The sequence below is a fragment of the Suricata suricatta genome, chromosome 6 (assembly GCF_006229205.1).
Source record: "Suricata suricatta isolate VVHF042 chromosome 6, meerkat_22Aug2017_6uvM2_HiC, whole genome shotgun sequence".
Classification (NCBI taxonomy): Eukaryota; Metazoa; Chordata; class Mammalia; order Carnivora; family Herpestidae; genus Suricata; species Suricata suricatta.
Window position 1 is genome coordinate 59,588,920 of NC_043705.1, and position 14,769 is coordinate 59,603,688.

At 39.0% G+C, this 14,769-nt stretch overlaps 2 protein-coding genes across 6 annotated transcripts in view; both read left to right on the top strand.

Annotated features, from left to right (window-relative positions):
* Nucleotides 1–11,072, top strand: part of XRCC4 (X-ray repair cross complementing 4) — a 340,456-nt gene extending 329,384 nt beyond the window's left edge. Inside the window, exon 10 of the transcript XR_003909977.1 lies at nucleotides 11,055–11,072. The gene's annotated coding sequence lies outside the window, so the exon portion shown is untranslated. The remainder of the gene's footprint in view (nucleotides 1–11,054) is intronic.
* The window catches only part of VCAN (versican), a 157,857-nt gene that overhangs the window by 50,805 nt on the left and 92,283 nt on the right, over nucleotides 1–14,769 (top strand). For all 5 annotated transcript variants that reach the window (XM_029942544.1, XM_029942547.1, XM_029942543.1 and 2 more), the window contains one exon: nucleotides 11,055–11,133. In XM_029942544.1, coding sequence (XP_029798404.1) covers nucleotides 11,055–11,133 — 79 coding nt within the window. The remainder of the gene's footprint in view (nucleotides 1–11,054; nucleotides 11,134–14,769) is intronic.

Genomic DNA, 14,769 nt, shown 5'->3' on the forward strand with positions numbered 1-14,769 from the left:
GAGAATTGTAGCGAACCCTTAGAAAAGTCGTGGGGTCTTGAGCTGGAGAGCAGGAGGGACCGATGGCACCTTGAGCTTTTTTTTCTTTTTTCTTTCTTTATTTTTTCTTCTTCTTCTTCTTCTTCTTCTTCTTCTTCTTCTTCTTCTTCTTCTACTTCTACTTCTACTTCTTCTTCTTCTTCTTCTTCTTCTTCTTCTTCTTATTCTTCCTTTTTGGTAACCTGCTGGAGGCAAAAGTTTGAATGAGGACTCCCAAGACTTGTCCACTTGCAAGTCCTCAAAACCGCCTTGGTGCGGGCCACCTGGCTCCCGGGCCCCTAGTGTGTGGTAGGTGCCTGGCGTTCCTGGAATGCTACTCCGGGGCAGCTCCTGACAGGACGGTCCTGCGCCCCCGCAGCCCGGGAGCGGGCGGACGTGACTCCCTCTGCCAGCAGGCAGTCAGGGAAGAGGTCCGGCCGGAAGATGGGCAGGGTCGCTGGGCTGCGTCTCTTTGGAGACTGGGGGGCTGTCAAGGCCCTCCTCGGCGCCCCTGGGTTCTTTTGTCCTGCGCGCTGAACGCCGAGGACCGCCGGCTGGGAGTAGGGGATGGGGGTGGGGTTGTTGGAGTGCCGCGGAGGTCTGGGAAGCGCCTGGGCGGGAAAAGCTTGCCTTGAATCTTTAGGGATGTGCAAGAATTTTATCTCACCCAGAAGAGCGAAGTGGAGGCTTCCACTCTCGTCTCTATCAGCAAACCCAGTGCTCAGAGCGCTCTCCAGACAAAGGTGGCCCCGAATCCGGGGCCTCTAGGACCAGTCCTCTCGCCCTTACAACAGCAGTTATCCTTTTCCTTACATCTCCCCACCCCCCTCCCAGCTCCTGGCCCTAGTTGAGCAACTTTACTGGCTGGTCGAGAGGCCGGGGAAAGCGTGTGCCGGGAGTCCCAGGGGACGCCCTAGGCTGGAGCGTCCCACCACCCTGCAGAGGTGTGGGCGCCTCCTGACGGCATCCCTACTGCGCGCGGGTATGGGGGCATCAGGATTGTCCAGGCTTCCTGTCTGTGTCACTGGGCGTGGAGCGACCACTGTGTTGAGCAGCGGAGAGCGAGGTAGAAAAATAGTGTCATAGCTTAAACTATTTGCTCTCCGATCCAGCTGCTCCCCAGCAAGCCCTGCTTGTCCCCGGGAGGTGCAGCAGGAGGGAGGAGAAATCTACACAACGCCTGGAGAGCTGTCCCACCGTGCGCACACATGCAGACTGAAAGACAGTCTTGCTATCTGTGTCCCGCTTCTCATCTTTGTCTCTCCCTCTTCTGTCTCCATCTTCTCTGCCTCCCATCCCCTCTCCCAGCCTCTGCTCAGTTTCTTTCGCTCCTACGCCCCCTCCCCCACGACTGACAAATGAATGGCTAGTGTGAAATCCCTGCCTCCTTGGTCGGCTGAGGCCGGCAAGGAGGGAGGAGCGAGTCTGTGAGCTCCCTCCGATCTGCCCCCAGTGCGCGTGCTAAGGGCTTGCAGAACACAGATGTCTAGGAATAGGGTGTTTTGTGGCGGATGTGGGCGCCCCCTGATGGAGAAGTTTAGCACAGGTGGAGGAAACCAAGGCCCCCCACCAAAAAGCCCAAGCAAGCCACTTTTACAACCATATATTCAGTGAAGAACCTTTAGTCATTAGTTTTGTATTTAAGAATGTGTGATAAATCTAGGGGGTTGAAGGACCAGGAATGGAGAACTTGCCTTTACAAAGTACGGAAGCGCGCCTGCTCCTGAGTCAGCAGGGATGTGCGCACAGCTCTGGGCCAAGTCTGCAGCTTGGGGGACGTCAACACATGGCCTGGGGCGGAACCAAGTTTTGGAGGGCTTGATGTTCAATCCTAAGCATTACTTTAAGAAACATAGTAGAGAATGCCTTACTTTTGGAAACTTTACAAAGGCCCTTGACCACTGAACCCAATGCTGGGGCCCTGCCCCAAGATATTACAAAGGAAAGGCCCCTAATCCAAACTTTAAATTTACTCAATTTCAAAACGCAATTGAACGTGGAATTTTGGAGGAAGGAGTGCGCCGAGAGGAAAAAGAAGAAAAGGGAAGGGAAAAGTAAAGAAGGGGACAGTGGAAGAAGTGGGAGAAAGCAAGGAACAGAGATACGGATGATACATACAAACAGACAGGACCAGGCCAGTAGGATACGTTTCAAGGTTTGAGGCTAAATTTCGCGTCTCCTTTTAAGATATATTTTTACATCCTATAAGCGACAACAAACATGACTAAAGACGCATGCCAGGATGTTAGGGTAAAGGAGAAACTAGCCCTTTAAAGCGGCTGAGGCCTTGGGCCGACCCCCACTTGCTCAGCGGGCGTGGGTTAGGAACAGCACCGGGCGCTCCTCGATGCGCCGGAGTTTACCAGCCGCCGCCACGTGGGCTGGGACTTCAGCTCTCGGCCTGAGACGGGTGTGACTTGGGCTCAGAGACAACTGCTGCGCAGTGCGGAACCGGCTGTGCGCCCAGCCAGAGGCTGGCAGGGCGCCTCGTGTCTCCGCCCAGAGGCCAATAGGGGCGGAGCCAAGCTCTATCAGCCGGGCGGGGCGGGGCTCAGCTCGCATCTCATACCCCGCCCTGAGGCTGCCCGCTGCTCTTAGAGGCTGACTTCTGTCCAGGAGGTGCTAAATGCTCTTATTAACAGTTTTTTAAAAAATATTTTTTCGCTACTTGGGAGTGGTAGGAGGAGTTTTTGCCTTGCGACCGGGAGGAAGTAAAGATATACTCCAAGCAAACTTGTCTTTTTTGGCAGAAAAATGACATGAGTTTTTTCTGTGCTTTATATATTGACTTTTTAAATATGTTCAAGTTAGTTTAAACATTTTTAGTCTATTGCACGACTGATAGAATTCCAATGAGGGCAAACATTAAGGGGCTGTGGGTGTTACTTGGGTCCCTGTGCATCAGGAGCTTTAGCTGGGGTTCCGCCCACAGTGGGAACTCAGTCCACATTAATGAAACTACTGAGTTAGGAACCCTGGGGAAGGTGGTAGGATCTAGACGCTGCCACTTACACACTGCATTTTAAACTCTCCTGCTTCCTTGCTTTCCCTCAGAAGAACGGGGCTTTAAGTCTCTTTGAGAGCTCAAATTTTCGTATCTAATTGATTCATGTTCCTTTTCTTTTTGACTCCTAAAAGCTGTGACCTAAATTATTTTAAGAACTTCTTGTCAGTCGTGCCAAACTTACATGAAAATATTCCTGTAAATTCCTAAAATAGGATGTTGTGAGTTTAATATAAAAATGGGAAGCCATCGTTGGAAGCAACCACTAGTTTTCTGCGATTAAATCTGTTCCCAGTTTGGAGAATATGTAGCTTGTAGGTAAGAGCATATCAAGCAAAACGTCTCAGGGACTGACTTGTAGTGCTGATTCTTCAATAAAGAAAGGACTTTTCTCAATCACATATGCCTGTCCCAACTAATACTGCAAGGGTTCCAGTGGATTCCAAAGTGATTGAGCAATTGCTTCCTCCAGCAGGAAGTCTGCAGTCCTTAATCTTACCATTGGTGGGAAGAGGGATGAGATTAAGACAATCTAAAGATTTATGTCAGAACTCAAATTTTTGTTTTTCCTACTAGATAGAAGTTATTCCTAAATTGTATTTCCTGTTTTTAAAAAAATGAAGTTTGAGAAGAATCACTCTAGATTTATATATTTACACATGTAGGTTTCCTCTAATTCTCTGTGTTTACAAACTGGAAGGGAATGTCTCTGATATTCTAAGATACCTAGATCTGCATGCTTGTAAATTCTGTTTGAAAGGCTAAAAAGCTAACCTAGGGCTGAATATAATTAATGTTAAAAAAAAATACAGTGTTCTATTTTTCCTCACCTTTACTATTATGTGTAAGTACTTTGTGGTTGATAATTGGTCCCTAATTGAGCTTGAGCTCACAGAGATCCACCAAGGCTGTCTCCCAGTGGTCATGTAACCAAGCTCTTCTTTCCTAGTATAGTTTAAACCTTTTTGTTGACTTTATTCATGGACAAACATCACTGGAAACTGTGTTTAAAATGGTATATTGCTCTGTGGCTGAGGCCAACTTCTCAAGACACCTGGTTCTTTTGAGGAGAAGAATGAGTGACTATGGTTAAGGGATTATTTCACCATCCACTTAGAGAAACCAGTTAGGACTCACAAACACTCATTGTTTGGAGTGAGTTACTCTAGTCTGAGAATACATTCTGATTGTTGCACAGGTATGTACTTTACCAGAAAACACACTGGAGATCACTCTGATTGGGAATCAGAACAAGAGAAAGTAGAAATAGTGAATTTTTGCCAGTTTCCTCTGACAGCCTAGGTTTAGTAAATTACACATACACACACATAAATATACACTTATGCATTTATATTATATTTATATGTATTCTTCAAGCCTTTTTGATCTGCTGTCTTCTTATCCTTGAGTGTGTCAGGGTGGTTGTATTTCACTGGTCAGTGCAAAGTTTCTTTGTTGAATGTGTTTCCCTGTTAAGTCTCCTGAAACTTCTCTGGATAGATCTGTCATCTATAAAAGGGCATAAATGCAGATCTATGTTTAAATTGCCTCATTTCTGTCTCTATATATATCTTCTTTGATCTTCTAAGAATTTTAAGAGGTGTTTATGTCTATAAAAGTGAGATTACATAGCTTATAATAAACACATATATAATATGCAAGCTGAATTCTTTTTATTATCAAACTACTGAGTTGCTATCACCTGTGGTGTGGTGATATGAACACTTCACTTGGAATCACAAAGCTTGATGTCAAAATCTAATAAATGGATATACAGTTATACACATCAAAAGGGTGAGTATCTGTGGGAAAGCAAATGAAAAACTACAAATAAGTGATATTAATAGATTACATCCATGGGACTTCTACTGATCTAACTCCATAATCTTAATAAAAATACTGTTACCCAAATTGTACATTTTTTACTAAACCTATAAAGTGAGTTAGATAGGAGCATTTTGCTTTAAGAATTGTCTAGTTTCACTGGACAGGATACAGAGTCCAGAAATATACTATAATGGACATGGAAATTCAGTGGAAAAGAAAGATTATTCAACAAATGGCTTGGAGATGACTGGCCACTCAGAGTAAGAGTCGATCTCTACCTCATTTCTTATCCTCAAATAAAGTAAAGATAGAGCAAATATGGAATGTAGAGAATGACATCTAAAAAATAAATAGAGGAAATTATAGGACTTTTAAAATAATAAAATGGAAATAGAGAAACTTGGTTTTTTTTTTAATTTTTAAAACATTTATTTATTTTTGAGAGACAGAGAGAGACAGTGTGATCAGGGGAGGGTCAGAGAGAGAAGGAGACACAGAACCAGAAGCAGGCTCCAGGCTCTGAGCTACCTGTCAGCACAGAACCTGACGCAGGGCTCAAACCCATGAACCGTGAGTCATGACCTGAGCTGAAGCCAGATGCTCAACCAACTGAGCCACCCAGGCGCCCCAGAGAAACCTGTTTTAAGCAAAAGATAAAATCCTGAAGCCATACTAGAAAAGATTGATAAGTATGAATAAATAACAAATTATTTACACAAGAACAAATCACACATTTGGAAAACATTGGCAACATAAGATAGACAAAGAGCTAATAACTCTTTGGCTATAATAAGAACTTTTACAAATAAGTGAAAGACCACAATCTAGCCCAAAACTCTCACACGTGATATATAGGCAGTTGGCAGAAGAAAAAATGTGTTTTTAGCCATATGAGAAATTGCTCATCTTCATCCATAATTAAAGAAATAGTAATTTAAAAAATGATATGTTCCCTATTTTTTCATCAACCACAGCAGTAGATATTTTAAAAGTTTGATAAAAGTTTGTTTTGGCCAACTTGTAGGGAAACTGCATCTCTCACATACTACTGTGGCACTATAAATAGGTCCATCTTCTTTACAAAATAATTTGGTAATAGCTATCAGAAAAATTTAAAAAAGCATAGACTCTTGGGCCCAGCAATTCTTCTTCTAGATATTGTCATATAGATACTGGTACAAATATCACCCAAGATGAATGGACAAGGACATCCTTTGCAGCACTGTTTCTAATAGCAAAACTTTGGAAACACCTTAATGGCTATAAGAACTGGTGAAATAAAAGATGGTGCATTCATCAGATGCAACTGTTAAAAACAACAGAGAAAAACTACTTGCTGACTTGGAACAATCTTAAGAGACTGTATTTTAAATGAAGAAAGTATTGTACCAAATAGACTTTATAATATGCATCTTATTATGAAAAAAATGAGAGCATTCATTCAACACACATTTACTGTGTGCTAGGCACTGTGGATATGAACAAAACATCAAAGACTGCTCTTCCAGAGCTTATATTATGATGAGTAGAGAAAGACAATTCCCAAATACATATATAAAATGATATGTGCTATGTGCTTTGCTGAAAATAGAGCATGGTAAAGGGAACAGAGTGTGCAGTGTTTCAGAGTCATGAGGGAGGAATTAGGCAGAGAAAAGAGCACCATGAAGAGGCAATGACATGAAAAAGCTTAGTTAAGTCCAGCTTTAGGAATCCAGTCGAAGGTTAGTGATAAATTCACATGGGGCCATTACTCCTATGAAGTGAATTCATAAGATTTCATGTTTAACCATGAGATTTTTCTCTGGATTACAATGATTCCTCCTGTGCGAAAGCACCCACGAGCAACATGATAGGCAGTACCCATTATATCCACCTTGTGGTTAAGATGTCCTGGACAATTGGTTGTCCAGGTTAACTAATTTGAAGACTAGAAGGCATGAAGTCTGTGTCCCTAAGTCACCCTTTGCTCACTGGATCTTTCACAAGATTAAGGGAGAATATTAAATGTTTGTTTTCTAGAACCTTGGCTATCTTTCTTCAAGGCAGACCATCCTTGGCCTGACTCTTACCCTCTCTGCAGACGTTTCTCATGGATAGGAGTCCTATTGACCTTGTCTCTTGTGTCTCCCAGACAATTAAACAGCCTCAGTCAGCTCTGTCTTGATCGTTCGATGACTCGCCTCTTCTCATTGACTACACTGGAGTGAAAGCTAAATATAGGCACTGGCTTTCATATCTTCCAGGTCTTTCTATCCAGACACACTTGTTATCACTAGCAGATTATGCTTACAAGACAGACACAGAAGAGCAAAAAAATAGAAGTGTGTGCTGGAGTGGCACTAAAAAAATAAAAGAGAGGTTTTAAAAGTTTTTCTTATTTAGTAACATCAAATGCAGAAGGTAAACAGTGTGCCTTAACAAGCATGAGCATTGACATAGCCTTAAGAAAATTAGAGAAATGGAATGAATGCCCATGGAGTCCAAGGAAGAGGCCACGGAAATGTAGTCAGTAGAAGCACTCTTAGATATTTACTAAAGAGATAAATGGCCATTCTTCAAATCAAGGATCGCAAGCTCACATGCCTACAGGGATCAGGCATGGAGTAGTAATGGATGTGAAAACAAGTGGGGCCAGTGATAACCATGAGTTCATGGAGCCAAGGTGAGAGGCTCCTCTTTGCCTAGTGCTGACGATGGGCCGGCAAGAATATGCACCTAGAGCTGTTTGCTGATTTTTCGAAAGAGATCTAACACTTACTGTGAAAACTCCCAATTTTTAAATGTTGTGAATTAATTCAAGCGTATTTATACAAATATATTTAAAACATGATTGATCTCTCTTGTATTTTTAATTTACTGGCTTCCTTCCCTAGATTTGCCTTGGGGCAATCTTAAGGCAAGTGATAAGTTTATTTGTTCTGTAAATGAAAGATCATTTTCCTCTCTCCCATAAAAAACAAAGGCACTTTTGTAAGGATGAAGAATGGCACAAAAAGTTAGACTTTGAAAACTGGTCTTAGATAGAAAATTAGGATGCAAAAGACCCATCCCTGGGTCAAGGTCACACCTTGTCCTATTATGTTATGAGATCTGACACTCCAAATACTGACAAACATTAGATTTTATTGTGTCATGGTAAACATTCAACTGGACTGGTTTACATGTATTTCAGGTATTAATTAGCTTACATGCCCACATTGATAAGGGATTGTTGGGACTTCTCTTCAAAGTGTGTTTCAGAATAGGAAATAGAGGCACTAGTCCTGCAAATGGTCCATAAACCTTTCTCAGGGGTCTACTCTGAACCTGGCACTGTGGGATATTGTGGTAATTAGCAAGTTGAATGCGACACTAGGTCTGTTCTACAGAGACTACTGTTATACAGAGGAGATAAAACACATTTACAAGCAATGACTCAAAGCATATAGCAGTAAGTCATAGGGTAATTTATTGTAAGCGTAAAGTTATACACTGCTTATATTATGGTAACCTAGATTATAATTTTCAAATCCAACAGGTTCAAATACTTTTCTTTTTACTATTAGTGATATGAATGCAGGAGGAGAACATGTATATAAAACCTGAATTAATTTTAATAAGAAATATTGAGTATGAGTACACTGTATCACTGAGCTATATTTCGTACGCATTGTTTTGTCAATCCTTATGGTCACTCCAACAGTTAAGTACTACTTTTCACAATTAAGAAGCTACTGAAAATAAGGGAGTTAGTAATTTACTCCAAATCACGGAGTATTAGTGGAGTATTCAGAACTAGAATTCAGGGCTATTTGACAATGGAGACCATACTTTTAATATGATGCAAATAAAATAAAATAAAATAAAAATTTTATAAAATAAAAATTTACTGAAAAATAGAAAAAAATTGAGAACAATTTTTTCTTTCATGACAGAAATTACTTATATTTATAAAAATGTTTCTCAAATTCAGTTAATACTCATGAAATGCACTTTCTTTAATAGATTTTAATAATAACAACCTAAGATTTCACTTTAGCAACTTTAAACTATAGAATATGTGGAAGTGATATTTTTATTTGTTTCTGAAATATAAGTGTATGCTTCTCATTTGCTATAGTAGCTTATAAGAAATATGGAAATGTAGAAACTAAATTTTGCAGTTAGTGTTTAATAGTATCTACTACATATTCCATTAATTTAATGATAAATAATAAACCTGATTACCAAGGTCATTCATAAATTATATATAATTTATTAGGTTTAAAAGATGCTCTTTAGGACTTTGTTTTAGAGAGGTTTAATGCTTATTTCACAATATATAAAATAAAGCAATCAAATGGAAAAGAATACCAAGGAAAAAGGAGTAGCTGTCATAATTATGAAATTGAACTTGAACCCAAATTGGACTTGGACTCTTATGACATTTACTTCTTTTCAATCTAGGTGTCCTAAGTCATATGGAATTTATATATTTTCTAAAGAAGATATTAGGAAGTTATTTTGGACACTGTGTCAAATGTGTCAGTTATGATGCCTTCAGCTACAAGTAACAAAAATCTCTGATATTATTGGGTTTATGTAATAAAGGAATTTATTTCATTTAAGAAGAAGTTCAAAGAGACAGCTTACTCTAGCCTAATGTTTGAGGGCTTAAGCCCTAACCGTCCTGATTCTTTCTCACCTTTGTGAGAAAGGCTATCTCGTACCCTCAGGGATAGAAGATGGCTACAACAGTTGAGAAGAAATAACCTATTGTGACAGTATTCATGGAAGAAACCACCTCTTCCTTTTTTTCCCTCCTATTTTTAAGATATCTTAAGATATTTCCCCCCTATATCTTAAGATACCTTAAGAATAGGGGCATCCCATTATATCCTGCCGAGATCCCCCTCACACCTCATTAGTAAAAAACTGTATCATGTGCTCATTCCAAAACCAATCATTGGCAAAATGAACAGGAGCAGTGTGACTGACTTAGGATAATCAGGCTTATTCCCTTGGCTAAGTTTGACCCAGGCGCCTCTAAAGTATATGGCTGTGTGAAAGAGGGTAGATATTAGAATGGAATCCGTTTTGTTAGAAAGGAGAAAGGGGGGCGCCTGGGGGGCTCAGTTGGTTGAGCATCCAACTTCAACTCAGGTCATGATCTCACAGTTTGTGGGTTCAAGCTCCTGCTTGCACTGTCTCTCTCTGTCTCTTGGAAATAAATAAAAAACATTAAAAAAATTTTTTTTAGAAAAGAAAAAGAGGAATGCGTACTGAGTAGCCAACCAACAATGCCGGTTATAGAATAGTTCTAAATGTAGCTGAAGAGGGAACAACCATGGGGATCAAGTAATCTGCACTTCTTCTGATATTGGCTCTTTGCTTTCCAGATGGTCCCCAACACTGGTACTGCTCGCTTCATAATTACAGCTCCACAGAAATTCAAGCTGGAAGGGACCATTCGGAGACCCAGACTGTTAAATATCTTTGTCAACGCCTCACAATAAATTAATGGCAAAGCCAGGGCAGGATTTCTCGACTCTCAGAACAGAGTGTTTTCTTTCTTTTTTCACCCTTCAGACTTTAGAACTTTTGGAACTATTTTAAAACTCATGGCAAGCACTGGTCTTTTTGTAATTAACAGCTCCTTATAATACATTTGTTTTGTTTGTTCAGCCTCCTAGAAACTAAATTGAGTCTGGGCTTTAAAAAGCCTGCTGAAGTCCTCCTTATTGCCTGTTTTGGTAGCATGTGTGTGAACCACCATGTTCTTTCCCACCTCACATTTGATATGAATTCCTTTCCTTCATCATCTCTCCCTATTGGTTCCCCATCTTCTTTTGCTCTGTCTGTGACGAGCTTCCTGTTTCTAAATAGACATTGTGGTCACCTCTCCCTCTTTGTGCCCATTCCTAGCCGCTAGTTACTTGGGCTGTGGTCTTTATTGTTCTTTCTGCAGCCCACTGGGTTGTGGTTGTCCCACACATCCATACTGTTACATGTTCCCAAACAGGGTTCTGGATTATTTTGGTAGCTAGTACATTTGGTGAGAGTCCAATTAATAATCAAAGTGTTGGGATCACTTTTCCTATTACAAGTTCTTTCTTGTGTCTACAATCTAAGAGGAGCTATTCCTGTACTCTTATTATATGCAGTGTCCAAAATAGCATGTTGATTTATGGCCCACCACAAACCTGAATGTTTATGATTTCCTTTTGTTTTGCTTCATTTCCAGGACAAGATGTTGATCAATATAAAGAGCATCTTATGGATGTGTTCTACCTTAGTAGCAATAACTCATGCACTGCATAAAGGTGAGTATAGCTTAGTAATTTTTGAGTGTTTAGTTAAATAAAAATTTAAGTACTAGAGCATGGAATGGCCATATGGAGCCAATGGAATAAAGAATTATTTTTTGATCTATTTAGTGATTTATAGTGCTGAACACTTTCAGCTGAAATAATATTATTTTTCATTTAATAAATGGTTTTAAATAAAATGAAATAATGAACAGGATGCTAAAGAAGCAAGTGGGTTTTCAGTAACTTCCCAGATTACTTTCAGACTGCAAAAGTGCTCATATATACATATTTTTTGAAAATCTGCCTTCTTCAATATACTCAAAGACTTTCCTATAAAGAAAAGAAAGACTGTCAAACCCTCAAGAGATGAGAGTGTGAGAAGAGTCAAAAAGATGAAGAGCAGGCTTCAGGCTGACAGCCAGGTTTTTATCCGTCACCTACATTTGCTTTGCTCTGCTTTTCCTTTCCTTTCCTTTCCTTTTTCCTTTTCTTTTCCCTTTCCTTTCCTTTTTCCTTTTCTTTTTCCTTTCCTCCCCTCTCCTCTCCTCCCCTTCCGTTCTCTATTTCATTAAACTTAATCGCCTAGTTATACAATATAGGCAACAAACAAATAAACTAACAATCCAAGTATTTTCAGGTTGATGAAAATAAAGCGTAGTGGTATGGTAAAGAATGGCCTGAGTAGGGGACAGTGGGATGGCCTCTTTGAGAAGTAACATTTAAATTGAGATGTGACTGACCAAGATGGCTGTCAGAGTTTAGACTCCACCAATCTGTTAACACCCCAGGCACTATCTCCTTCAGTGTTTTCAGGAAAGAAGGGGGAAGGTCACAGACAGGGAAGGACAGTAGCATCCAGCCACAAGGGAGAACACAAAAAGGAAATATAGAAAAGGGAGTTGGTTTAGATGGGTAGTAACAGACGGGGAATAACAAAGAAAATAATGGGAGAACCTTGAGGGACACTTAAAACAGAGTTTAGGCTTTCTGCTTAAAACAAAGAGTTCACACAAACAATGGGGAAAAAAACCAAAAGTACTTAGGATATAGCTCCTTGACAGTATTTTAAAATAGTAATTATAGCTAGCAATATTGAATAATTTCTCTATGTCAGGTCTTTTCTGTATTTTTCATAGTTAATTGATTGAATCTTAACTGTCCAATGAGGAAGATGCTTCTGTTCTCCCCATTTTGCAGATGAAGAAACTGTACTACCAGAAAGTGTGGAGGCTCTGCTAGTGTAGAAGACAGTACAGCAGTTTACTTACAAATCCTAGAGTTGAACCTGGGCAGTCAGGCTCCACAGTCCATACTCTTAACCACTACATTATACTTTACTCAAGAATAAAGTTCTTTGTAAATCTTTGATCATGATTAAGAGATATAACTCGTTAGGAACTAATTTCAGAAGAATTTAGTTTTTTTATATGAGGTACAGAAGTTGAAAATATAAGAAATGTAAGAAAATATAAGATCCAAATAAAACAAATTTTCCCAGTTCATACAGCAGTAATTTGTTAGGAGTTAACACAAGTGTTTTCATCTTAAGCTTTTCTCTGTTTATTCCTCAGCACTCAAAAAATCAATAACTAACATTAATAAACACCTTATCCACTGGTTATTGGCTTTGTTTTGATGCATGAAGAGTGCTGTGCTTTAACAATACCTATTAGATTGATTATCTAGTGCTGACCTAGTTTTTTGGATATCCCTCTACTATTAATAAATGAGTCATGCACAGTCATGAGTAAATGAATGAACAAGAGAGTGAAATTTATCACCTAGAGAATAATAAATTCTCCTATTCTCAATCTGACATGTATTGGGGCAAGGTTTGTGTGTGTGTATGTGTATGTGTCTCTGTGTGTGTGTGTCTGTGTCTTTGTTTGTATGTGGTCAAATTGTATAGGTGGAATTCATGTCATTCTTCTCCACAGAATTTACTGACAAAGAATGAAAGGTAATTGATCATTTGTTATTTTGAGAGTTCTCCCTTAGTCTACTCATATAGATCACAAGCCATCTGGTGGAAGCAGTGAACTTTTTGTTAATTTTCATTTTTACTACTTGAATTGTTCACAGTTTTAGACAAGTTCTTATAGGTAGCCTTAAAAAAACATGTATAGTCTATAAACATTATCCTCTGAACTACTTAGTTTCTTCCTTCAAATATTTAGATTTAGTGAACTTAGTTCTTGTGACCCAGTGCATTAAGATTCAAGATTTTATACGCAAAAGACTTGACCATACAGCTTTTTGTTAATCCTGTTGTTAAGACTAGTTTCTACATGAATATATATTTAAATCCAATCAAAGCTTTTGATTTCCTTATATCTATAAACATCTAGAACAATAAATAACCCTTGGGTAATTTGCCTTTTGGCATCATTTTGTTCCAATATGTTTTTGCATAACAGCACAGTTATTGAGCAATGCTTAGAGTTTCAGAAACCTCCCAATTGAATAGCTTGGACTGCATCTCGTATCTGCCTCTACACATCTAAAATTGTGAAAAGAATGATAATTTAGTAATAAATATATGGAATTGGATATCATTAGGGAGATGATAAAGAATCTCATATTTTATATCATAATTGAGGTTGATGGTAAAACTGTTTTTCTCCATTAAAAAAACAAAACTTTGTTTGTGGTAAAGTTAATCATGTAAATAATTCTTCAGCAAGGTGGATGTGCTTTCCTAGAACATGTGGTAAATGTAAATTAGGAGATTTTTAGATCATAGAATACTTACCCCTTCCCTTCTCAGAACCCCTGTTCTTGGCAAAACAAAAATCTTTGTGTTGTCATCATCTTCCTAATGGGGGCCAAATTAAAAGATTATGAATCGGGTAGGGAGTACCCTGTTGGCTTTATAGATTTATTTAAAAGATCATAAAATTACTCACTGCTGTCAGTGCAGATAACAATTAAAGAAATAGGATGGCATGGAAACAATGGGTTTAGACTCTGCAAAGGAACTAAAACTAATTTAGGGACAGAGGAAGAACCCAGTAAGTACCGAAGTTGAAAGATTCCATGATTAGTTGTAAGGAGACTTGTGGTCTGGCCCAGGTCTGTCAGCTGCCAGCTAGGAACTTAAATGTCACTCCCTCACACTGGAGCGTCCTTAGTGAAGGATTGGATTTGTTTCACTCTGAGGGTGAGCTTTAAGTAAGCGATTTATTTTATAAACCAAGAATTTAATAGAATGGAATTACTCCATTGATATTATATTTAAAGGTGATAATAATCTTAGTAACATTTAAAAGACTAACTTAGTGCAGTTAATAGTATACTTTATTTTATTTAATTTTGTGAAATGCCTTAAATCCTGTTTTGGGACAAATTATATATGACTAGTAAGGTGATAAAGAAATGTATGACAGGTATGATCATTATAAACTAGAAATGTATGATTTTTATCATAAATACAGTACATACAATACTTTATTGGTTATTTTAGATTTATTTGTATCATATGAAAGATTCTACAGGCCAGCCTTTATGAAGTTAAATTTTAATTTTTAACAATAGAGAGTATTTTTTTTCTTAAAGTGTGTAGTATCTCCATACCTTCCTAAAATTTTCAAAAGGATGTATCACCAACTGAATCCATGGTGCTGTTGACAGCTATATCATTTCTGATGC